This window comes from Ciconia boyciana, chromosome 3 (genome assembly GCF_034638445.1).
Source record: "Ciconia boyciana chromosome 3, ASM3463844v1, whole genome shotgun sequence".
NCBI classification, from domain to species: Eukaryota; Metazoa; Chordata; class Aves; order Ciconiiformes; family Ciconiidae; genus Ciconia; species Ciconia boyciana.
The window spans coordinates 57,893,765-57,920,942 of record NC_132936.1 but is presented as its reverse complement, the minus strand read 5'-3'; the positions used below and the strand labels follow the sequence as shown (position 1 = coordinate 57,920,942).

The window sequence follows — 27,178 nt, the reverse complement described above, 5'->3', positions numbered from 1 at the left end:
AAACGTGGTTTTCTTGAAAACTTCTGAATAGTAGCAAAAATTGTGCTGTAGTGAGACCGTTCCCTTGGGAAAATCACATCGCTTAATTTTTTTTTTTCTTCCTATGTTTTTGTGTGTCTTTTGGATATTTCTTGGATGCTTATTTTCTCTACCTGCTAATTAAAAGGCAATCTACTTTTATTCCTTTTGAAATTCAGCTGGCAACTTGAAGTTAAGTGTTCTCAATAATTAATATAGGTAAAATATGTAATTCTTCATGGAAAATTATTATTTTCTGAATTGGTAAAAGGAAGAGTTTGTTTTTTGGTTTTTGGATTTCTTTTAAACATTTCTATAAGAATTGGAAAAATCTTGGGACACATTACCTACCTCTGGGTACTTGAGAGTCCAGTTATAGTTTCAGCCTGTCCTGTTGTTTTTGTTTTGGCTGAGATGATTTGATTGATCTAGGTGACTGTAACTCTCAAGACAGAGAGGCGGAGGGTCTGAAATGCCCATGGAGGAGCCTGGGCTGTCTTACATAAAGAGACTTTGAGAGAAATTAATGGCTGAGAAGTTTTGAATTTACTTCCTGAGACTCATGCTTGCAAAGACAGTCTGGGTTCCTAACTTAAATACCTCATCTAGGTTCTTAAAGTTGAATTTTGTTAGTAGCTTTCTGATTATTTTTTCACAGCAGTTTGTTTCGTTTTCAGAAAAGACTCTTCATATTAATTTCTGAAAATATTTTTACCTATACAAAAATATTCCAATGCTATTTCAAAAGTGTAAAAAATCAATTTCCAAGTAAATATTTTAAAGTATGGATTTCTGTAAATCTTAAAACCATAGTCCTTCAAAAACTTGATCATGTCAATAATTTAGCTCTTCTGTGGGTATCTGTACTAAGTACAGTAGCATTACTTATACATTTTATTATAAAGCTATCTATGGATGCTTTTGCAAGATTAACACTTTAAGTTGTCTTGTTTTTACTGTACATTGCAAAAATTGTGTGCAAATTTTTATAAGTACAAAAAGTGATGGAGCCTGCATATGCTTTGAACACTGATAGTCAAATTTAAAAACAGTACTAAGGCAATACTTCATTGATTTGCTGTGATGGAGGCCTGTGTAATCCCCCAGGCAATCTCTATGGTCACATGGTATTCTAAAGCATATACAACCGTCTCTCTTCTTTATTATACATTAGTAGTTAAAAAAGAAATTATCTCAACATTTAATAGTTCTTCCCTTTCTTTTTTTTGTTTCTGCCATGCTCAGCTGTCTCTCGTAGGTAGCTTAACTCTTAACAAATTATAAGCCCTCCTGTGACTTAGCAACTGGTCTGTTTAAAAAAACAGGTCATGTTCAGGAATATTTAATGCACAGTAGCTGTAGTAGGTTGGTTATGTGTTGTGAATCTGGAATATGTCATATTTATTCTAACAAAGGTGCAAATTATTTTGTATTGCATCTGGCAAACCGATAGCTGGAAAAGGTAGACCAAGTCAGAGAGACCCTCTTTTACAAGAATTTGAACTGGTTTTGCTTCCCAACCAAACCATTGGCACTTCTTAGACAGCCAGGAATCCTAATACTGAACTTTAATACTGGACCATCCCTATCTCGAGAGGAAGGCTATGGCCACACACGCATCTTTCTTCAGCTGGGGTTGGGGGGTGGGTAGCACCGGAGCTGCATACGGTGCTCCTTGATTGTACAGTGGGCCTAATGAGCAAACACAGTGCTGCTGTTTTACGTTTGAGCTCTGAATTCACTCAGATAAGTGCAAGCCTTACTTGCCTTTTAAGCAGAGTAGTATTGTGTATCTGTAGTAGAGGGCGGAGGAAAAACTCGGTGGCTATAAGCAGGAGTTGTCAGAAGGATCAGTTTGTGGGCAGGAGTATTGACCTTTTTCGCTCTGTAGCCTCTGAGTTGCTGCTGAATCATAGCTGGTGCAGAACATTGCATTCACATTTTAAATAAACAAAGTACCGTGTTTTGGGTGGTTTTTTGGTGTTGCACAGGGAAAGCAAAATCGTAACACTCTTGAAGAAACAGAGACAGCACAGTATGTTCCTTTCTTAGAATCCTGAACAATGATACCCAGTAACCTAAAAATAAAAGGTCAGGGAGATTTTTAACCCTCTGTATCACTGAAAATTTTAACTAAAAAAACAAAGTCGAAATGGTATTTTTCTTTTGGGTTACTTTGACCACCAGCATCAATAGTAAATTCCTTAAATTTTAAAGTAGGAAGACTATTTATTTTTCCTCTGTGCAGTATATCAAATATAGAGCTACCTGTAAGAGAAGAAGCAGGAGCTGGATTGCATAGCATTTTAAAAATAATTTCTCTTGTAAGTCCAGCTGTCCTTGATGAATAACAGAAGAGTGGAAAAGATTTAAACAGTGGACTTCAACTTCAGGAGAGTGGCGCTTTATTCCCCATTCTGCCATACGAGATATTTAACAAGTGTTGTTGGGAAGAGCAATCCCCCCTAGCTCATCTTACTGTTGACTCCACTCTATTGTCCCGGGTGTGGGTAGGGGTAAGCTACCAAAGAGGACTTCTCACTTTGAAAACTGTCCCTCTTCTTTGTAAATACGTTTGTGTATGGAGTGTTTCTCAGTCCCTGGGTGAGAACGTACCCTCTGATTATCTCATGACAAAATTATTGAGCCATATAGACGGGAACAGAGTTTTGGTGAGCACCTTTAGGACACTGCGTAAGTCCTGCAGAATTACAGCTGCTTTCTACTGTCAGACCCTTGGCACATCTCCCCATTAATTCCCCTCCCCTGGGCTTGGCAGCCTGAGCTTGGGGCCAGCATAGGTAATAGTGTGGGTGTCCAGCCTTGAAGAGAGCTGTTTGAGAAAGCTCTGCTAGGAAGCCGCAGCAGAGATCCCCCTAGAGGTGACTCTGCTAATAAGCCTCAGTGTGGACTCACTCCACCTTCCACTCAGAAGTGTTTTTTAAGCTGAGATTCTTGTCCTCATTCCCTGCCTGTACTATGTTGCAGCAGAATGGAAGCCTAGTGTCCCATTGATCTGAACCCTGACCCACAGACATGACTTTTTCACCTGCTTTGCCTCAGACCTGCTTTGTCACTATAGATCCAGTTGCATGGTGATCACTGGGCTGTGTCTGACGCTGGTTACTGTGTCTGGAGCTGACCCTGACTCACTGACTCGGCTTCCTGGCTTAACCTTCGACCTCCCTCATCACTGTGGAGGGGATCTGGACTGTTGGATGAACCTAGTTACAATCACTGGACCTCATCTGCTCACCTTGCTTGGGTATGGTGGGACTGCCCGCCCATCCGATGGCAAGCCACTGCCTCTGCCTCCCTCATTATCACGCTCAGTTCCTGGCTTCTCGTCCCTTGCGGAGCATCCTGCCCTTGCTGCTCCCTGACAGGTTCTTCATGGAGCACCCGTGTTCTGCTTGTCTGCTATTGGAATATTGACTTCACTTATTAATGAGCAATGGCCAATTTAGCATTAATTCGGGTAGTACATTTATTAGCGATGGTACCAGACTGAACAGTCTGAATCCCAGTGTTAAATGTTAGTCTGCCTGATTACAGCCTAGTTGTGCCTATACAGTGCTCTGAAGTGAATAAGGAATTGGCAGGTAACTTTTGCTTTGCTCCAGTGGGGAAGACTGTCCTCATGATTCCAAAGCTATTTGGGCCTACTGCAGCCTAGAAGTGATGTGGACACAGTTCCTGGGAACTAGAATTCCATTTCTAGCCAAAGAGTTGCCAATGCATATGCAGCAATGAGGAAGTTAGCATGTTTCTCACCTTGAAATTGCTCTTATACCCCAGATGGTATATCAAGAGCCTTTCCGCATTCACGGTGGGAAAAGAGAAAAAGGAGTTTAGAAGTGTCTGTTTCCTGTATCTGTGCAGTCATTGAACTTCTGCCATAATCATTAAAAGTGATGATTATTGCCATTTGTGATGAAGATTTCTATGTGATGGCATTTGAACATGGGCTGTTTACTTATTTTGTTTAAGCCATTAAGCAATCATCAGAAAGGTGACCTTCAGGTTCTGCATACATAAGCCAGACTTGAATAAACAGCTTTCACAAAAGCATTGAATCAAAACCTTTTTTTTTTTTCTTTCTTCCAAATAGGTGTATATAAATTGTCTTGAAACTACTTTAATTGATGTAGCTGATATTTTGGCAAGGATTGCAGCTGTAGAAGATGGTCTTTCTCTTCTTCTTTATGGAGAAAATGAAAAAACTGCCAAAGAAGATAGGTAAGAGTGCATTAATGAATAGCATTAGTGAGTACTTCAATGAATTACATTAGTCTTATGAGACTAATTTTCTGGTTTTTCGTTTATCTATAGCGTGATGTTTTGTTTATGTTTGGAGTAAAATACCTGATTATCAAGTAAAGTAGTAAGTGTTTTAGAGAATGTCTTAGGGAGACATTTATGTGTATAACCAGGTGAAATGACAATTTAAAGAAATACTTTTATTAAGGGAGATTACCATGGTTTACTTGTTTTTCTTATTCACGTGAGAGCTTTCCTTTCTCTGAATGTAGTTCCATTATATTCATAGTGCTGTTGTTCAGGCCAAAGGCCTGTCTTCTCTGTTTTTTGTTTGTTTGCTTTTAGAATAAATATTAAAAACCAACCTAATTTATTGAAAGAATAGATTTAATGTAGCATTAATTTTTCAATATATCTAGTAGAGACAGATCTTGTATCAGAAGCTGACATTCGTAACACTGTACCTAAGTTAGGATCTGTGTGATCCTATAGGTAGTATATTGTTAGCTGATGCTAAAACTTGAAACAGGGCAGTAAAATTGAGATTAGCCTTTAAAAATATCTAAGCTGCAGGTCATGAAAATGTATGTAATGTATGTCATCTAAGTGGAGGAATGTCAGAAGTTGCATGTTTTTAAGGGGTGTTGGAAGTAAAAGATAGTATTTTGGAGAAAGGGTTGTCCTTTGCATTGCAAGCCTGGAAGACTTCAGAAGGAGTTCTCAGATAGGAAAAAGGAAGAATAAGGACAAATTGTGCTTTGTAGTGATATCCCTAACACTGATTAAGCAGAAGCTAAAATGATTGTCATGTTACTCTTCTCCACTGGACTCCTATAAAACATGCAGTCTGTGTAGTTCATGGCCTTGTGGGCTGGATGGAAGACAGTGGATGCATTTTTGCTTTATGTAGACCTTTAGCCAAAGTAAAATCACTTGCTGTACATTTCTTTTCTTCTGACTGGTGTTATAAGTTATAGCTGGCCCCTCCATAGTGGGCCATAGTTTCTTTCTATAGTTTCTTTTCCCCTAGAAAAGTTTAAATAAGTTTAGTCAGAGGATTTGTTTCAAGGCTTATTGATGACTACAAAACAACATTTTAAAAGTGTTATTTTATTTCTAGTCCTACAGCTGTTCATGTAATTGTTCAGTTTACAAAGAAACTTCTTCATGACGACATTTCTCTTTTATCTGGATCCGAGATTTTGCCAGTTGTTAAAGGAGCTTTCATTTTTGTATGTCGTCAGATGTACAGAACTTGTGAAGGCCTGCAGATGCTAATTCCTTATGGCTTACATGAATCTATAGGAGAGGCCTGGAAAAAGGTAAATCTTGTTTTGGATTGGGAAGACTGGAAAAAATCTTACTGTAAGAGGTTCAGCTTATGTAATAGTTATCCTTTGCTTCAGGTTGCTTATATTTAAGTAGTGAGATAATGCTTGGAATTGTTCTAAAAATGAAGTTCTACTTTTCAAATTTTTCTTCTGTATGTGAACCTAGCAGAAGCTTAGTTTGAGCCTTCTGTGCCTTAAGATTAAACCAGGAACTCTCAAAGATGCATTGATAGACCTATCGTTCATAATCAACTCCTTTCTAAACATTGTCCTTGAAGCTAAACATTGTCACCTGATGTCATGATAGCCAATGTCCATCACAGATCTCGTCTTCACTCTTGGTTTGGGATATCTTGAAAGGAGAAACTCCTGAGATGTGGTCTTAGTAATTTTTAGGTTAAACTAGTTAGTTTTGGTGGGAGATATAGAGAAAAAAAGGAGATTCCAAATATTTGACTTAAATAGTTAGATGCCATTGAAATATACTCAAGAGACCATAATGAGAAGTGCGAGGCAGGAGTTCTTGTCTTACCTGTGTACTTGGATACCTTATGAAGTGTAGGGTCTGTACTTCAGCTTGAGTTTGATTGCTAGTCTAATGCTTTTTCTGCATGAAAGAGATTGGGTCCAACGGTTCTGCGTATTCTGCTTTCTGTTATAAGTTTACTGAACAAGGTATATGAATCTCTGCTTTATTCACTAAACTTTTCTGTTTTCATTATTCTGATAGCCATATGCAGTGTGAAAATTCTTATGTATTACTATACAAATTTAGTTAAGATGAAAAAATGACAGCAGATGCTGCAAGAGCAGTTTTCAAAAAGTTCACAGTGAAGTAAAATTCAAACAAACATTTGAATCATTAACGTAACATTGGCAGCATTTAAGTAAGGGTAGCATACAAAGCTTCAACTTTGGCTTCCAGCTAAACTGAAAGCGTATTTAAACTATAGTTGTTAGAACTCTTAGTGGAAAACCAAAATTTAGCTGTGTTGTTTCACTTCATACTGAAAAATGGAACCACCTCTTTTTTTTTCCTCCAGTGATTGTAAAATATTTTCTTAGACAAGGATCAGACCAAGCTGGAAGGAAAAATTGGCTAAAAACCTAAAGATTCTTTTCGGAGGCGAGGAAGCAGGAGAGAGATTAAATGCAAGGGAAAGAGAATGGAACAGCTATTCTTCCTGTCAAATGCTGTATGCTTTTACTATGATTAGAAATTTAAAAAATACAGTCACAATGTAAACTGAAGCAGAAAATATCAGAAAAATAGAATATGAATAGAAGAGAGACTTAAATCACCAGCTTGTGGGTATTTCTCACTGCTTTTATATATGAATATTATCATGAAAGCATACATTTTGATTGAAAATAAAACATATTATTACTTACAGTCATAATTATATCACAGTAAACTCTGTTTCTCATCAAAGAACGCTGGTTTTGAAACTTACGTTCTTCCTTGCATTGAGAACTTTAGGATTTTATTGAATTAAGGAGTTTAGTTCACTTGAATCATGCTGTAATTTACATAACTCAACAATCTGTCTGTCTTTTTGTGCTTTTCTATTGTGTAACTAGTCAGTCTTGCTTAAACTAACCTGTTACTCTATTTGATGTTTATCACAGGCAGACTGTTATATGCTTTTGATGGGCATTTGCAGTTATTTGCTCTAAAGCACCACAGCATTTGCACATGCACAAAAGACTTCTTTGCACATTAAAATCCTTTATTATGGTATAGAACATCATTTAGACAAATTGTTTTGGCACATGCAAGATAAGTAGGCTGAATTTAAAAAAAATCATGAAACATTTAACTGACAAAATGCCATTTCTTCACATCACTTTCGAGGTCAAATTGAGACCGAAGTGGAATCTACATATTCAGGACTTCAGGAATCGACAAGTTAGTACAGGAAAGGCACATTTTCAACTCTGCCATCTTGATTACTTTTAAAATTATTTTCTGTCGTTGTTCAATTTTAAAACATCTGCAGTTTATAAAATATTCTACCATGTATAGTGTAGCAAAAATGGTGTACTTTGGTGGACTCAGTAGTGACAATTTTTTAATGGATAGACTGGTAATTTGTTTCCTGCTATTTTACATGTCTCCTGGAGTTTTAAGACCGATAGAGAAACAATTTTTTTCTTGGCAGATTCTGCTGGAATTCTGGGACAGAATTTGTACAGATGATAATAAAAGGGGAACTTAACAGATCCAGGACAACTGACTAGTTTAATAGAGGACTCTTTTGTGGATTTATTATATCAAGTTTATAAGAGAGTAAATGACTGCTCACTTTCATTTGAATGGTGCAATATGCTTTTTATCCCTAGAAATATGAAACAGCTTAAATCGTTCATCTTAAATATGCAGTGTTTTTATTTTCAAATATCATTTAAATTAGAAACTATCAAATATAAAAATATGTATATAGATTTATCTATGTCTGTAGCTCTAATTATATCCATACCGATATAGATAAACTTACATAATTTATAAATAAATAAAATAAAAATTGGCAGAATTACTTAATAAATTTGGTATTGAGTTGGTGACTCCAGAGGCTGTTATTTCCATTACCTGTGACAGAAGTGGAGTAAAGAGTTGCTTTCTGATTTTTTTTTACCTTTTTTTTTTTTTTTAATGCTGATTTTTTGCTTTGGGAGTCTCCAGTTAAAAAGGAAAAAGAAAGAGTTTTTTATTTTAAGAACTTTAATAATAATTAAAAAAATGTACTAGCTTTAAAACGGTTTATAAAAAAAGCTTTTCTGGAATAAAAAATGTAATGGAATAGTGTATTCTGTGCCAAAGGCTAGACTGCAACCTGACCACTGCTATTTTTTTAATATATAACAAGAGAACGAGCAAGATCTGGAGTTTAAAAATGGTGTAAATAAACAGTAAGGAGGTATTTATTTATTTTTTTATTTCACAGACGAGTTTGCTTTCAGAAAGAGTACCCACTCCTGTAACTGGTGCGGACTCGACTTCATCAATAAGTCTAGAGTCAAAAAACATGTAAGTTGATGCTTACTTTATGCACATGCACAAGTATGAACACACACTGCTACTTTATCCACAATTGAGGCATCTTACAACCCTGTGTTTTTTTTCCAAAAGCATAGGGGTAGGTTAAGGGAGTGAAGTCATCCTAGCATAGGTCTCAGTAGAGTAACAAAATTGTTCTTGACCTTTCAGGACTTTCTTGCCTTACAGACTTCTGTCTAATCTATGTAAAATTAACTTACAGTTGATTCTCTCTGACTACAGGAATTGGTTTGAGGAAAATGTGAATTAGAAAGCATAAAACAAAATAGCTGTCAGAGTTTATCTTATGTCTTTGATGTGGTGTTAATTTAAAATGCTGTTCTGCTGAATGGTATCTACACTTCAGAATATTATGTAGCAAAATTGGCAGCATTCTGGCTGAAAGCCTGATGCATATTGAGACATCCTTCCTTTTGTACTAAAATGTAATGTCCCTTTATAGATGTTTGTATGCATTAACATGAGAAATATACAAGTATTTGTGAGCCTGAAAATTCGGGGTGATGTTGGTGTTAGTGCTGAACCTAGTTAATTAAGTAGATTCTTCTTTGTACTTTACCAGAGATTTCATGTATAATTTGCAAAGATACCTCAACAGTTATTACTGTAGTCTGTAGTGGTGACATGTGAACTGGTTATAGCAATTCAAATCCAGTGGTAAAAAGAAATCTAGGGATGCAAAGCCCTGAGTGAGGAGGTTGTCACTAATGACTACCATTGACATAAGCTACAATTTCCTCCTAGCATCTAGATTTTTCATTTAACGATGGAACAAGTCATGCTGATATATTTCTGGGTGAAATTTTTGCTTCTGAACATGACATGGCAGGGATTCTGCAGGAGTGATTAAAGTTTGGGGTAATGGTTGACTGCTACGAGAAAAGCTGCATGCTGCTTGCTGGTGATAGGAGTCAAAAATGGGAAATGAGAACTAGAGATGAGAATCCAGTAAATTTGCTTTTAGACAAGCAGAATCACAAGAGTCTAGTGATACCTGCAGGGATGGTACCTAGTCAAAGGTGATGTAATTGCTTCACTTTTCTTTTTAGGGCATAGAATATTTTGTAGGGCAGAGGGTGTCATCATACTTTATTCTTGCAGTTGCTGTTCTTCCTGCCATGTCAGTAGAAAATATTTTCCATTTACTGCTGTTAGTACGTGAAGCTGTTGCGTATATATAACACCTTATTTTCATAATTCTGTACTAATTTCTAGCAGGATCCTTTATCTCCTCAACTGTGAGTTTTTATTAGTTCCTCTTAGTGTTTTTACATCAGTGAGGAATTCTGTGCCTGCTTTGCCAATTTGTAACTGCCACATGAATACCTTAAAACACTTGTCTAGAGTCAGATAGTAAGTCATAAGCAGATTTAAGGATGGCATGGGTCTTTTGAGTTCCCCATTGCATCATCTTTCTGTTCTGTGTTCCTACCTAACCTTAGTTTTGCCAGTATGAGTTTGAATGTACAAAATACAGTCTAATACATATTATAACTTTCCCAAATGCTTTTTTTAAACTAACACAGAGTAAATATATAGAGTAAACGTAGAGTCCAGTGAATGAAGTGTTGTTGTTTTTCAAAGTCAGGAACTGTAGTTCTTCTTTTTTCCCATGCTTTTTTACGTATCTTTTTTAATTATTATTTTGCTACTCTTGCAGTTTGTTATGGGAAGAAACTTTGTTAGATGCCTTGCTAAATTTTTCTGCCACACCCAAAGGACTATTTCTGCTTCATAGTACAGGTGCCATGAATGACTGTGTGAACTTTATGTTCAGCAGTTTATCAAAAAAAATCCAGGTAAGCATTACAGAGTCTGTACAGCTTTTCTTTCTTTTAATGATTATAATAAATAAAAGAAGAAAGAAAATAAATCCAGAAACCATTTTGTCACTTAATTTTTGCTGAAATGAATTTAAAATGTAGCTTATAATCTTTGATATTGGTGCCACACTGATTTAAGTTTGTTGGATGTTACTCATCTTCAGAATGTCAGTCATATATTTATTTTTCTGACTTTTTACTGTAAATTTTGAAATGCTAAGCAAATATTTTTTCTTTTTTTCTCCTAAGTGCAGATTTTTCTAGACCAAATTGGTAGGTGATATTGAAATCTAGATATGCTAGATGATACTTGAAATATAACCAAAAATTGGATAATATGCATTTTAGGAGAAAAACGTTACAGACATCTTACTGAATGTGTGCAAAAAACATTATAATACTAGTGTTTTTATTCTTTGCTGATGTTACGTGTCTCAACCATAGTGTTTTGCATTTAAATTTTTATAAGATACTTGATAAAGATGTTTGGTTTGGAATCTGACCCTGGTAAGTCTGTAGAGGGTAATATCCATGAACTGTTCAAGTCCAACCATACAGTGGATTAAATTCTGTAAACAAGTGTAGGAAAGATCAATATTTAAGAGATCATTTGAGAGTTTTGTGCCCTCTGAATAAATAACACTGTGCTTTTGCATTTGTTACTAACAGACAAATGAGTATGAAGAGTTTGGTAATAGAGTGATTGTTACACAAATGGCAACAACACCAAGAGGTGCAGTAGCTCTACAGAGTTCAGGTAAATTGAAGAATGATGTTGTTATGAATGGTTACATGCTGTAGTCTTGCATATTAGAAAAAGATGGTGAGAAAGATGTTAAAAATGATCAACTGAGTGGAATAATTGTGCAGTATTAGCAAAGACCACTTAAATGTCTATTGATTTCTTCTTGATGGAAGTTTATTCTTTCCAACTTTTAAGTCATTCACTTACCTTGATGCAGGGTTTGGTTTTTTTTTTTGTTTCCTTACATTATGCAAAATTGGTTTGGGTTTCCAGAAATTTCCTGTATGTGCATGAAGACATTTATATCTGTTAAAAAATAAGTTGCTAACAATTTGCAAGTTCTTCTTATTGATCTACAGATCAGAATTAATAACTGTTGATTTCTGTAATTTGTATGTATGTTTCCATGGTTACTGACTGCTCAAAGAGTGAGAAACTGCAAAGGCCTGAATCTCATCAGCGGTCTTATACAATAGTGAGATGGAATTGAGATTGTCTGAATTGATGATTCTTCTCATATGTCAGCCTATACCACAAAGTCCCTTCAGATTCATTCTCAGATAACTCAACTGTTGCCATACCACCCAGCGGTCTAGGTAGTTGTTATGTTAAAACTAGAATGTTATCAATAAAGTAGAGGTACCATCTTAGGTTGCTAAGGAAGTCCATAAGTTACAAATATTCTCTCTGAGTATCTAGAAGGGGCTGGTGTGTAATAAAAATGACTTGACTGGAAGACTGTCAGAAATGCAAGCAAATTCTGCCAGTCAAGGAAACTGACTGTTAATTGCTTATTATTTATGGCTCTGGGATCTTTCAGAAAACAGGGGGCAGATCTGTTTGAGGAGTAACCCACCTGTCCTGTTTAAGGTTCTCAGGCGAGTTGCTTCTTATGGGCCTTGCCGTCAAAGACAAATGGTAGACCAAAAGTAATCGACATGGATTTTTCAACCCTGAGAGGAGGTTGTGTAATGTATGTAAAGTTTGTATTAAGCCTGTAACTTACATTTGGAGATTTCAGAGTCAGATGGCTCTCTTTCCTCTTCTATTTTAATATTTAACATTTTAAATTCAGCTAGTAGTGCTTCTCTTAAAAAGATTTTTTCAGTCCTTAACTTTTCATTGTCATATGTTTTCATTTATAAATGAGCTATAGTAAATCTGTATTTTTAAAATCACAGAGCCAATACTAGCTAAGCCTTTATCTGTAGCAGATAACTTGTTAAAGAAAGTCAGCAGCTCATTTACATGGAAGATACCTAAATATCATCCTGCTCTAGTATAATAGTCTTTGCAAACTGTTGCTGTAGATTTTCGATTGAATATAAGCAGACCGCTGTAGAAAGATAGTTTGACTAAAGGATTGAGAATAGCAGGGAGAGTAACCCTCAGGCAGTCTGTCTTGTGAAATTTTAGTCCACAACATAGAGAAATTTGAGAATCTGAGTTAGAATTGTGGTGTAAAATGTTTTTTAATATAAAAATTGTTTTTCTGGTATTCCTGCCATTCTCATGATTAGAACAAAAATTTGTTTTAGGCTTTATAAAGGCACTTGTAACTGAATTATGGGCTCTTTTGGAGTGTGGAAAAGATGATTTGAGAGTAACCCAACCCAAATCTACTCCAGTTGACGCTATTGACCAAAGCTGTCAGAAGGTGAGAAATTACTTAATCTTCTGTATTGGCATGGAAAAAAAAGTGCTGTATTTCACATAGGATGATACATACCTTTCTGTAAATTTTTATTGCAAATTTACCTGCTTCTTGATATGTGGGGCAAAATTAGTATAATACAATAGTCAAGTGATGACTGATTGAAAGGATTCTTGCATTGTATGGCAGGTCACAATGCTAAGGATCCATTAAAGTCAATATAAAATAATAAATAACAATCATGACAAAAGTGAAAGTCTTAAAATACTGGCCATCAGTTCATGTCTTTGATTACTGTAGTAAGATCAGGGAGAGTGATGTGTTTTAGAGTATGCTGTGTCTCTAGATTTTAGAATTATGTGATAATGAAAATATTACAATTTTCAATTTGATAGATAGGTCAATGTACAATTTGATAGATAATACATATTTTACAGACACTTTTTATTTCACAGCCCTTTTAGATTATATAGACACCTGCCAGGGTTTGCAGTCTTAGTTTGGGCAGCTCTATGTATGTCACGTTCAGCCTACAAAGAAGAATAAGAACAAACTTAAAGGAAATGGCAAATAATTGTTAACATTTACTTGGTTATACTTAACTGATTAACATTCCCTTTTTCCCCCCCTTTTTTTCTTTCTCTAGTCTTTTCTGACTCTGATAAACTTGCTCACTTACCCTGCAGTTTTTGAGCTCCTGAGTAAACAAGACATACCAAATAAACCAATGTATTCACTCCGCGAAGTACCTACAGATATTATTGTAAGTATAGTTTTTATTTTGAAAGAAAAATAAATACTCTGTGAAGACATTTTTCCTGAGAAAATGTTACTGTAATAATAGAATAAGTTTTTTCTTCTTACTGAAAGATTTTGAAATTTTCTGCATTTTGTATTATATACAGCATGAGGGCAGTATATGCACATATCACTTCATGTTGACCTAAATTTTCATTTTGAAATCCTAAAGATAATATAAAATTTGATGCCTAATTTAAAGATCATCTTTCCTGGCTTGTGTTGGAATTGTGTTTTTCCATGATAAAACAAGTGACACACATAAACACCTCTGTATGTGCATGCAGTTACATGCTGGAAAATGCTGGAAGATATCTATACTTGTATTTTATATAATATTGCTCTATCACACTATCTGTGGATTTAAAAAAAAAATAAACAAAAAACCTCAGGCTTTCTTAATAGCACAGATGATTCACACACAGAATAAATCACTAATGGGAAAGTTACTGATTAAGGCATATTTCATTTCTAAGAAAAATAGTATTACCATTAGTATTATTTAGTATTATTTTGTATTAGTTTGTCCAACTGCAATCCATTAGTTCTTCTCATCTACAAAGCACAGGCAAATTTAATCTGTGACCTCGAGTGGCAGTTCAAATCAGATTTTTTTCTAATGAGATAGCACTTTGCATTGCTCTTGTGTTAAAGTGTTTGTGTAGCACAAGCTCTGGATTGGTGGTAGTTTAAGTTGTTTAGACAGAGTACGTCATAATAGTGTATGTTATGTTTGGAAGGTATTTTTGTAGTTCTTTTTTATAATACTGTTTTGATGACTTCAGGAGGAAATGGGAAGATAAATTTCATTTCTCCAATCCACTCAATGTTGGTGTGTCCACCAATGGATAGTTCTGTTCAGTCATCAAGTTTTCTGAGGCACTGGGAGTAGGGGAGATAGATGTATGTTGAAGGTGATACATATTTGAGACCTTTCAGCTTGGGGTGGATCTTAAAGTAATGATTTTTCTGACTTTGAAAGCCTATGTTGTTTTGGCTTTTGAGGCATTTCAATGTTTTGATGGAATTCTCTAGGTTTCCAGAAATAGCAATACTGTCACAATTGTTCGAAGTTCCCTGAACAGTTAAAGATGTCTTGGATGGGATTTGTCTCACTTAACTACTGTGCAACAGTGGGTTTTGTAAGCCTAAACTGGACATCCAAGATTATGTAGTTAACAGAAGGGAAATAGTTCATCTAATGTTAATTTAACATATAATGGCAAAGTCTAAGTACTTGGAAAACTTCTGGGGTTAAGCAGACATATAGATTTGTTATAACCATGTTTTTGGGCAGTGATTGCAGAAAGCTAAACATAAAAGGTTTGACCAGATGTAACTATGGTTAGAAAGCAAAGTAAGAGCAATTTTGGTGCCACTAGAAGGTTTGGTTAGAAGACCTCATTGCTCTGTGTGCTTTGTTTTTCTATATTTTTGAATCATGTCACATTGCCACAGAATCTGACTTGTAATATTTATGCTGAACTGTATTTGATAATGCACAGAACTTAGTCATCTTTGTATGCCCTTTATTTCTTAAATACATAGGATTTAAACATTTTTTTCCTCCTTTGTATTTTTGGCTAATTTGTTGCATCATTGACTGAACAGATTATCAGTTGGGCTTTTACTACTTTTAACTGTTGACTAATCAGGTTGTTATTTTGTGCCCTTTGGAAAATTTTTCTTAATACATGCCAATTTTTTTTTTACTCTTTTTGCCATATAAAAATATTTTAGAAAATGGAGCAGATGAATCGGGGTCCTTCTGCCTGTCTCCACTCTTCCTTTGAGAGGTTCTACAGTACACATATGCAAGGGAATCTAGCTTGGAAGGTACCCTACAGATCTGTAGCTTTGACAGACATGTTAAAGCAGGTGGAATTGGTTGGGTTTTTTTGCAGTAATTATGGAGAATCTTATATTTAGGTGGTGTATCTTAAGTATTCAAAGTAGATGACATCCTACCTGTAATATTTAAGCTATGCTCTGTAGTTGAGCAGTGCAGATCTATCTGCACATTTTTCTGATTGGACCTTGTGTTGGACCTTGTTCATTAACTTCCTTCCTAATATCCCAAATCAGAGATTGGTCTGCTTTCTCAATAGTCCTCTCTCTGTGCCTCCTCTTTATACTCTTTTGCAGGCTCCAGGCTTTGAATTATAGATGAGAGGAGGTTGTTGGCAGAGAAATATCCCTTGGCATTTAACTCTTTATATATACAAGTATCTAAAAAGCCTTAAACCCCAAACAAATCAATTGCTTGCATTACCGATTTTATGAACAGCCTTGAGGTCTGTGTTGAATTGTTTTATTGTGAATTTTATTGTGAACATACTATGTGGAAAAAGTGCATTCTTCACAGCCCTCTCCCCTACTGCCGCAAAAAATCTAATATGGTTTCACTGTATTTTAAATAAGAATGCATTGTATGAAGAAGTTTACTTTGACAAGTTCTAGATTTTTTTTCGACTACTGGGAGTTTTACTTGTGGTGTTTACTTTTCTCTGTGTTGAACACCAGAGCTTTGGTTGATTTCATGAAAGTAGGGATCCTAACTTTTCTCTCGTATCATATTGAAATGACTCATTGATCTAAGCAGTTGAATAATAACTCTCTCTGCTGTCTCTGAGACTATACTTCTTAAATATGGAAACTAAAAGTTTGGATTTAATCCAGAATAAATAAAGCCTATAAGGACTTTGTAGTTTGTTTCTTCTGACCATAGCACAGCAATCTGGCTCTGAGATGATAACATCAGTGAATGTTTTTTATGCATTTGTTAGTCTTTTAATGAAACTGTATCTTCAGAAGCAGTTTGGATATGCAGTGAACCAGAGGGGAAGATAATTAGGTTGGATTTGTGGAAGAAGTGGGAAGCAGCCACAGGTTGTTGTCTATTACATGAGGTGCTGCAGGATGAAAGATGTAAGCCTCAACATCCAAGCCAAGCCTTGCTACACTGAGAATAAATGGCCATGTTTTGAAGCATGTAGTACTAACCAGTGTTAGAAAGAGTATTATCCTAAAGGATTTGCTCTTCTTTTCATTAAAATACGTGTATACACACTTCAAACATACAACAAACTGTTTAACATTTTTGTTGTGGTTTAGTACTAAATAAGAACTAGGATACTTGATATGCTAGGATCTTTTTGTATGTTTAGTGTTTTTTTTTTTTTTTTAACTGAGATTTTTTTTCCCCCCTAACCTTCTGTATGGTTTCTTTTTGCCATTGACTTTTATGGTGGAAAGCACCTCTTCTTACAGAAATAATTTCAATGTGCGTTTTAATAATACTTTTCATTTTATAGTAAACATCCCTATGAAACTACTGTGTGCATAATATATAAAATCATACATGAGTTTTTTACATTTGTCTTCCTTTGGCAGGATATTATTGACAGGCTTATAATTTTGAATTCAGAAGCTAAAATTCGTTCTTTATTCAGTTATGAACAGTCACATATCTTTGGTCTGAGGTAAGATGTTCATTTTTTATTCTCTGGTCACATTAACTAAATAGGATATAACATGCTTGGATGTGTTGCTTCTGATAAGATAACATTGTTTGGTTTTCATTATGCATGAAGGTGAAATTCACCCTTTTTTTAACATAAGATTAAATGAAAAATGGCCTACAAAATGAGAATGGCAATGAATCTAATCTTATTACCTGTAAACGCATATATAGTAATATGATAAGCAGTAATAGAAATTGCATGTTGTTATTTTGCGTAGTTGATTGAAAAGAACATGTGGTACATTCATTGTAGTGCATAAAACAAAAATCATACCAAAATAGTAAAATTAACAAAGTATTTTTTACCATGTTTATATCAATTGGGTTTATCTAGTCTCCCTGTAATTACAATTTTTTTTAATGTATTTTTTTAATTATCACCAATTTCACCAAAACTTATTTTGAGAAGGAGAGTACCATTTGATCCCAAATATTTCTAGAACCTGAAGGAACACTTAAAATATGATCGCACTGTCATGCTCATGTTTTGTAATATTAAGTGCTTTATAATATTTTAACATTGAAATTAGTTTTTGCATTTTTTTCTGTTTTCCAAAGTTGAATATCTAAATCCTTGAATTCACATTTTTGTGATGAACATATTTTGTGCAATTGAAAATAAAGATCTGCTGGATTGTACTTCATAGTGTGGAAAACTTTTATAACCTTGCTTGTGCAAGATATAGCCTGATTGATTAAGTACTGCAACATTAGCTTTCTGCAGCTGTATTTGTACTTTGATATCACAGTAAAATTATTTCATACTATGTATTAATAACCATAAGATACAGTATAATTTGCTGATAAGGATGAGCATGGAGGAGATGGACAGTGGCAGAATTTGGAGTTGGAAGATATACAATTTTGTTGTATAAATCAGAATTTATAAATGCTGTTTTGGGGGAAATCACTAGTTGGGTAGGAATGAGAAGTCCTAAGATGAAATTTGAAAAATAAGACATTATTCTTCATTTAGAATTATACTGATTCCATAAAAAGCTTGACAGAACTCCCATTTATTTAATTAGGGATAGGGGAAAATGAGATGTTTTACAGTTTAAAACAATAGTTTGCTTTTAGATTGTGTTCTACCTTTTCAACGTAAAAGAACAGATTTCTCCTACAATGATATTAGGAACCCTTGTAAGGTATAGGCAAAAATGAATTATTCAATCTGATTGCATAAGCGTTGACTTCCATGCTGTAAGACAGAGACGTACACAAACATATGAATCATGTGTTGAAGTTGTGTAGAATGCTTACAATATTTTCAACAAGGCCTATACCCTGTGAAGCAACAGAGCTACCCATAACTACACATATGAGCGTTGTAACGTAACAAGCTCACCTGTAACCATGTAAAAGAAGCTATATTGTTACACAGATAAGGTGAGCTTCAGAGTTCACTGCGGTAATGACATTTTCTGCTGGACGCTGACAAAGTCAAAAACCAAGTGAAAATCCAGTTAAGCTGCCAGATTTCAAGCAAAGACTAAGAAGTATTTTCAGTGTGGAAACCTACTCAAAAAGTAGATATCTTAGTGATTAAGTAGTAATCAGATAAAGGACAAATATTTAAAACATTTGAATATAATTTTCAATAGAGGCTTTGTGTTCTGCAGGGAGTTTTGGAATCTCAGTGATACCTAGGACCTCATATTTAACTTCATTTTTAACAGATTCAGTCTTTTTTGTTTTATTCTTCAAAAGCCCTATTCCCTTCCCCCCTGCCTTTCATTGTCTCTCCTATAAAAGAAAGGAAGATAGAATTCTAGGGATTTTAGTATGGGCCTGTGTATACCACAGATAATGTAAGACTGTGTTTTCTTATTGATTAAATGGCTTCTCTTGAGCGCGTGGGGCTTGCTGTACAAATGTTTTTTTGCAAATAATGGAGAATTTCCACATATAAGCCTTTTATTATGACTATTTCAACTGCCTGCACAAAGAGAATTTTTATTATTACATAGTTATTCAAAGTTCCCTATTAAAATGATACCAGAATTCTGGATGATTCTGGAATTTGTCATGCTTACTGTATTGTTTACAGTATTAAGGCATGCAAGAAACCCTAGGCTATATTATCTGAATATGAGAGGTATACAGTTCATTTTAAATACCTTTTGAAACCAAGTTCCATGAGCTTTTCTGTGAGCGCTGCTGACTGCAGACATCTGTGTCCTCTAAAGCGAACCTTGCCTTGTGTTGTTGGTTTGCTCCTTGTCCAAATTCCATCAAGAATACCAAATTCAGCAGCAGTTAATCAAATAATATCAGATGCTTAACAGATCTGAAAATTTAGAAAGTTTTAATTAGAAAGAGCAAAAGATCTACATTTCTCTTTGCTGCTATGTAGAAATAAAATATTTAAATGTTTATGTTAACTGCAACATTGAAAAACCGAACACTTGTGTGACCAAATGATTTTGGTGAAACATTTGTCTAGGAACACTTTTTTCTGCTAGACTTAATGCCAATAGTACAGCCACACCCACATTCTTTAATAATTCACAGCTCTACACAGCCATATACTTTATTTGATCAGGTATCATTGTACATGTGGCTCACCCAGAGCTGAGTGCTGAACTTCAGATCTGTTTAACTTATAGGTTATACTCTGAGGTCCTGTAACCCACTTTTATTGTTCAAAAGAGTTACAAATTTGCTTACTTGAATGTTAAGCAACGTTTGCAATTAACAACTACATTTTTCTTCATGTGTATACTGTGCTTCAGTGACTTAAAATTATTTTGGTTACTATCTGTGTAACTACATACAAAACTTAAAATATATAGGTATTTCCACAGTCTGTTTAATCAAAAAAACACAAGTGTATCTATTTGTTTTTAATATTAATATTGCATTTTCTGGTGGATGATTGTTTTCATTTTGAATAAGTATGAATGCTGAACTAATATTTTGAAGGACAGTCCTGCAGAGGCTCTGCTGTCAACTTTCCTTTTCAAGCTTGCCTGCTCTGAAAAGCAGTGTGCATGCAGTAGAAATCAAAGGGAAAACATAGGGAAGCTAGTTATGGTTTTGCATAGCCAATATCTCTCAGTCTGTAAAGAATGCTCCCTAGGGTGCATTCATACAGACTAGGTCCTGTGGGACCAAGGTGAAATACTGAGTTCCACAGCAAGCTATAGCCTAGTACGAATCTGTTTTTTTGTAATTCTTAACTTGGAAGTATCTTGGCCTAGGATTCTTCTTCAGTAGTTTCACAGACACTGGTCTGGTATTCCTTTAATTGTGGGTATTGCATGCTTCTAGGACAAGATTTATACATTTGAAGGTCCTTTTCAACTAATTTTTTAAAAAAATATTATTGTTATTATTATTAATTATTAAAGGAAAACTTTAGGCAAGAAGTTGGAGATAAGAATAGAAAAGTGGCAGTATATAAATAGTTCCTAACTTGTATAAAGAAAGATTTTCAAACTGTCAGTTAAACTTTCAAGTTCAAAGCAGATTTGTACTTATTTAGAAGCAGGAAGTCTCTCAATCAGCCAATATTGATTGATAAAAGAATACTGAAGGCTGTCTGAGCCACTCTTTTTTACAGCTTGAAAATCTTGGTGCAGAGGAACTGATGCAAAAATTCTCAATAGTCTTTCTATTTCAGAAGATTCTGAATTTAAATTGCCATCAGAGCACAAATCCTAGAGAATGGGAATTCACAGCAGTAATCAAAGTAATAAATTTTTAACATACTAAACACAGAGAATTTTCTTAATTTAATGATCAGCTTTATTTCTCTGATACAGGTGTACCCATTGATCTTATAAGTTATTGGATGTGAGAAAGACCAGTTTTCATAAAGGTGTGACACTGGAGGTCTTAGCCACCTCCCTTTCAAGGCCAAGCTCTTTAAATCTCTGTAACTTATATTAACAAAGGAATTAAGTAAACAGCGATAACATACTTTTTCTTTCAGACTGATAAATTATATGGCATCAAGGCAACTTATCTAGTATTTCAGTACAGTGAATACATCCATGAGTTGTGAGTTTTTACAGCCTGCCAAGAAAATATATGCATAATATATATATTGTCAAAGTCTCTGCCTAAAGCATTATTCAGGCATTTACATATTGCTGTTCTGTCTTTTCAGAAACTGAATTTTCTGTGAATGTTAGTGACACTGTGTTGTTAGCTGGATTAAAGCGTGGCAAAATACCAAATTTTTACCTTCGATAACCAACCCCTCATCCCTAAAAAGTACCAATATTCCAGAATAAATTCAAAGATACTCAATCAGTGTTGGCTTGCATAAAAAACAGAAGAAACAGCATTACTGGGAATAGACATAGGCTGTGGGCAGTGGGAGGGGATCAGAGCTGGTCTACAGGCAGCTTTGCAAAAATTCCCCTCATTTAACAAAGTACGTTTATAACACATACTGTTCCTGGAATTCCCCCCCCCCCTCCCTTTTTTTTTTTTGTTGATATAATATGGCAGTAATAGGCATCTGAATACTTTAAAGAAAAAAAAACAACCCTTTCTTCCTTTGGCTATCTTATATACATATGCCACTATCGAATTTTTTTTCCCCTTTTTTTCCCCCAGTGGCTTATTTTGGCCATAAGTCAACAAAACTCCTAAATATTGTGAGGTCAAAAGATCTTTTGTATGTGCATTCCGAATCAGAAGAATCTTTGTTAGCCCCACACTTGTTCACTGAAACACCTCACGCTAGTGGGTGTCAAAGCAATGACAGCACTCTGTTCAAGGGTTTGACTTTCTGCAGGAAAATACCTGGAAAACTCTGAGAGTAAAATACTTTTCCTTCAGATATGCAAATTGGGACTGTTTGATTTTAAAGACAGAATGTGCTTGCTTAGCGTTAGAGATATCTGAAGATAACCTATTTTGTAGAATCGTAATTTGAACTGCAATGAAAAATAGATTTATTTTAGGCCTGTGTAAGGTAAGGCTGAAAAAGGAGTATTTCTTATAGTGCTCTGTGTGAATCTTCTAAATGCATTTATGTTTCTGTGGAATTATGGAAAATTGTAAATACTAGTCTAAGTCACATGTTCATCAATATCAGCCTCAGGATTGTAGAGCTACAGAGCCTGCTACAGATAGAAAAATAATATTGGCTTGTTATTTTCAGATTTGTATAATAAATATGTTGACATTGTTAAGTCACATTTTTGTTGTCATATGAAATATCATGGTGAATATATTTTTTCTTATAATACTCATTTTCTTACTTGCTGAATGGGTGCAGAAGATTATAAAAATGCATTGTATCTATTTCTGTTGGCCTACAAAACTAGTTAGAGGAAGATTTAGGAAAAAGAATTTAAATGGCTTATACTATATTGACATCAAAATCAATCAGCATCTTGAAATTTGCCTCAAAGCAGTATGTGTTAGTCAAAATTTCATCTATTGCACTCCCGTGAAATCCAGGTGAATGAATTAAATCCTACAGGAGCTGGGAGATGAACAAACATGATAGGCAAGAGACAATTTTGTGGGTTTAGGAAATGCAGATAATAAACACCCATGCATTCTTTTCCATTATGTTTTCATCTGCATTGTAAACACACCCTCTTACATATAATTGCATTTTAATAATGAGGTAGCTTCAGCATATGAAATAATTTGTTCCCTTAATTGTACTTACATTATGTGTATTGTTAATTAAGAGAACGTGTGATTTTAATGATTGCAACACAATGGAAGGAACATTAATTATCTTGTTTTCTAAAGGTAGAAGATACAAACCCTGATAATTCCTTTTCCTCAGGTCAATATGCTATTTAGATTATTTAGATTTATCCCCTCTTTCTCTTTATTAAAAAGCATTATGAGTAGCAGAAGCTTTTTGAAGATGTTCGTATGTAATTCTTTAAAATCTCATTCATTATAAATTGAAGCAAGACTTTTTATTTAAAACTGGTTTTAAACAAGTTCAGTTTCCCCTTTAGAAAACATGGCATTCTTTTACTAGTTTCATATTTTCTTTTCCATCTTCCTTGCAGAACCAGAAACAAGTCTGTACCTCTTGCTTTCCACGTATCTTTGTTTTAAATATACTGTCATAGGCCATGAACAGTGTTGTCTAATGTCACTGGTGAATCTTTTTGATCACTAACATTTGAACAACTGGCTGGTACATCTGCTCTTGCAACAACATTTATGATGCTATTGGCTGGACGTACTGAAGAAACCCTTCTCATGCCACATCCTGTGGCATTCAACATCCTTATGTCTTTGTCAACAGAAGAAAGCCATGTTCATAGAGTTCCTCCTCTCAAGGGGAGGGAGGAGTGTGGTGAGAGAGAGGAGGAATTGAGCCTGACAGTATTTATTTCTTCCTCCGAATCTACCAGATTTGAATTCTTGTGATGGAAGCATGAAAGACTATGTAGTCCTCCAGTTATTTCCTACCAACCGTTTTTCAATTAAATAAGGAGAATTGATTGAGTTAATAATTAATTAATGAGCCCTTTTCTATTATTTTAAGTGTGTTTTCTATTTAGTAAGTGATATACAGTTATTTGGAAACGAACCTCTTCCTTCCAGGTGTGCGTGCTGGATGTGTGTGAGGGAAAAGACTTCTGCAGTAGTGAACACTGGAGAGTGCATGTGTCTTGTAAATCTTTGACCCCTGTTTAATAATCCAAAGGTAAAAGAGGACAGAGTCTACATTAGTAGTGATGGGCATTTGCAACAGGATTATGTTGGCATGCTTCCACATTGTGTAGTTGTAGTTATACAGTTAATTCAGTTTTTTGTTAGTTTACATGTTAATAGAAGTTTGTTAGGTTTATTAATTTAAAACAATTTATAAATAATAAAATATGAACAGCAGATTCTGTGATAGGATTGTCACGTATTTGTTGATGTTTTTTTTCTTTGCTTCACTGAGGGAAATTAAAACGCTTCACTTCCTGCAATTTAAAATCTGCTTCACTTCTGAGTCCTCTAGGCTGGCAAGTGATGCTCATGAAAAGCATTTTTGTTTAGCTAGGGAAACTCTTTTACCATTAGCAATCACATTACATGTGATTTGGAAGTACATTGGGTAGCTAAAGTGCTGGAGGTGCTCTTTTGAAAATCTTTTCATGTGGAAAACATTGTAAGGAATACATTAGTCCCTGAGTTTTCTTACTGGGAGAAACATGACTGCCCTGAGGTAGTAGCTTCCAGTGCCCCAGGCATCGGAGGTGTAACTCAGGGTATTGATAAATACTCTGTATCCAGAAGATCTCATATTTTTCAAAACCACTATGAGCATTGCCTTCAGTGGGACAGTTAAAAGCCTTGATTCTTTAGAAAGACCACATGCAGAGGCACGTTCTCTCTGCTCATTACTGATGCCCTTTGTTCAGTCTGCAAAGGCAGTATGCAAAGCTTTGCATGGCTGAAGCTTCTAAGTGCCCCTTGTGTTCTAACGCTGACTAGGTAGCTTTTGGATTTTTTTTTTTTTTTGCTAGCCATTTGCCTTTGCCTACTGGTCTGGCACACGTGATAGTAATTGCCACTTGCTGTTTGGATCAGCGTTCTCATTGGAGCTCAGGCTGTTACTCAAAGCATAATAAAGAATAAATCAAATTGGTAATGTAGGCTCTGATGTTAAACATTTTGAGGCTGTCCTCCATGATGACAACGCTGAAATTATTTAATGATAATTTTGCTTTGGGTTTCTCTGTCGGTATACATATTCATTTAGCAAGAAGGAGGTCCTGCTACTGCAAAGAGGTTCCAGTCCTCGTTTTTTTCCCGCTTACGTTTTTAATACTGATTTCTGGGAGAGAAAGAAAGACCTTACCTTGTCCCATAGCTGAGCTCTCTACAAGTGTCATGCTGTATATTTTGCAGTGGCCTGAATCAGCCATGCCTGTATCTATAGAATGCAGTAACTGCAAGCCAAAAGAAAACCTTTTACTAAAGACCAGTTTAGCCCACCATTTTGGGGTCACATCACTGGAACACCTTATAGACAGCATAGACACAAGCATTTCAGGTTTGGTTAGCCACTGTACGCTGCCTGAACACATATATTACTGAGATTGCAGTATAGGTTACTTTGGATGTGCCCGTTTCTTTCTTCCGTATGGTGGATGGACTTCTGCTTATAGTATGAAATTTTATCTTCTTTAGCTAGGACTATGTACTGGCTGGGATGGAGTTAATTTTCTTCATAGCAACCCACATGGTGCTTTGTTTTGGATTTGTGACTAAAACAGTATTGATAACACACCCGTGTTTTGGCTGACACTGCGCAAGCACTGTTCAGCAACAGGGCTTTCTTTTTCCCCCCCCCCCCCACTCCCCAGCAAGTAGGCTAGGGCTGTGCAAGAGGCTGGGAATGAACGGAGCTGGGACGGCTGACCTGAATTGACCAGGGGGATGTTCCATACCATATAACATCAGGCTCAGCAATAAAAACTGGGGGGGTGGGGGGCTGGTCTTGCAGGTAGCCATTGCTCAGAGACTGGGTAGGCATTGCTCTGCTTGTGGGAGGTGGGGAGTGAGCAAGCAACTGGGTGAGTGCTTAGTTGCTGGCTGGTGTCAGCCCACCACAGACAATTACAACTACTGTATCCAAGAACAGTATCTTGCATCTTTCACTGCCAGATGAGCATTTGCAGGCATCCCTGAAGTGAGGACAGAGCATCAGGTTGGCTTTGGAAAGAACGTATGTTATGAAAGTAAGGAAGAAGGGAGTATCTATGGGAGCGTGGTGAGAACTGCAGAAAACTAGAATTGGGTTTACCATAATAAAGGTGGTGTTTGAGAGGGGTATGATTTGAAGCTGGGAAAAAAAAAGACAACTGAGAAAATGGGAGTACAGGGAATATAATATTATTTTGTGTTCTTAAAAGGAACTCATAGAAAAAATATTGAGAAATATGATAATAAGCTATCCTCATATGGGTGTTTTTAGCAACTTGGAGAAATTCATAGGTGGTTTAATTATATTATTTTCAGGTGAAAAAATTTAGAGAGGCAACATAAAATTAAGGGGTTTTTAGCAGCTGGAATTATTTACTAGCTGTTTTATATCCTGTGAAGGACCTTCTGTTCTGCCGTAATTAAAGAAGTCATTATGATTCCACCTACCAAAACCAAGGAGATAGTCAGTTTACATAGGTATACAAGTACTAGTTAGCATGCCTTCTTTCAGACTAGAGATTTCTACAGTGAAGTATTAGTTGTAAAATTATAGGTGAAGGGGGAGAATCCAGGGAGCACCCTCCAAGAAAGACAGCGATGACATAGGACAGGAAATGCAGAATTCAGAAACAAAATTACTTATTACTACCGTATTTTCACAACTATGATATGTATTTTGATTTTTCTGAATTTTTTAAAAATTACTGTTCTATAAAAGACTGCCTTCAGATAGCCTTTTATTTTACCTGTATTGCAGTTTGTTCCTGGGAATATGGTATATCTTGTTAGTAATTTTCACAGAATTATAGAATTGGGATTGAAAGGGAGGTTGAAGATTGTGTAGTCCAACTGCTCTGCTCAAAGTGGGTTCGACTAGAGAGCATTGCTCAGGGCTGTGTCCAGTCTAGTTTAGAATATCTCCAAGGCTAGCGATTCTGCAGCATCTCTGGGCAACCTGTTACACTGTTTCACCACTGTCACAGTATGTTAAAATGGAATTTCCTGTGTTTCAATCCAAGCCAATTGCCTGTTGTCCTTTCACTGGGTACCACTGAGAAGAGACTGGCTCCATCTTCTTCATTCCCTCCTGTCAGGTATTTCTGTACATTGACAAGATCTCCCCTGAGCCTTCTCTTCTCCAAGCTGAGCAGCCCCAGCTCTCTCAGCTTCTTTCCCTATGTCAGATGGCCCAAGCCCTTAGTCCTCTTCGTGGCCCTTTGCTGGACTTGCTCCAGTGTGTCCATGTCATTCTTTTACTGGGAAGCCCAGAACTGGACCCAGCACTCCAGATATGACCTCACCAGTACTGACAGAGGAGAAGGGTCACCTCC

The 27,178-nt window shown here is 35.7% G+C and overlaps 1 protein-coding gene across 7 annotated transcripts in view; it reads left to right on the top strand.

Annotated features, from left to right (window-relative positions):
* The window catches only part of TBC1D32 (TBC1 domain family member 32), an 89,704-nt gene that overhangs the window by 18,286 nt on the left and 44,240 nt on the right, over positions 1 to 27,178 (top strand). For 4 of the 7 annotated variants that reach the window (XR_012041462.1, XM_072855766.1, XM_072855764.1 and 1 more), the window contains 10 exons: positions 4,130 to 4,257; positions 5,399 to 5,600; positions 8,555 to 8,637; positions 10,328 to 10,466; positions 11,160 to 11,247; positions 12,774 to 12,892; positions 13,536 to 13,652; positions 15,428 to 15,523; positions 17,081 to 17,169; positions 26,867 to 26,941. Coding sequence is in view for 6 of the 7 variants with exons in the window: in XM_072855766.1 (XP_072711867.1) it covers positions 4,130 to 4,257; positions 5,399 to 5,600; positions 8,555 to 8,637; positions 10,328 to 10,466; positions 11,160 to 11,247; positions 12,774 to 12,892; positions 13,536 to 13,652; positions 15,428 to 15,523; positions 17,081 to 17,169; positions 26,867 to 26,941 (1,136 nt within the window). In the remaining variant the exon portion in view is untranslated. The remainder of the gene's footprint in view (positions 1 to 4,129; positions 4,258 to 5,398; positions 5,601 to 8,554; positions 8,638 to 10,327; positions 10,467 to 11,159; positions 11,248 to 12,773; positions 12,893 to 13,535; positions 13,653 to 15,427; positions 15,524 to 17,080; positions 17,170 to 26,866; positions 26,942 to 27,178) is intronic. The other 3 variants (XM_072855767.1, XM_072855765.1, XM_072855768.1) reach the window with 3 other exon arrangements.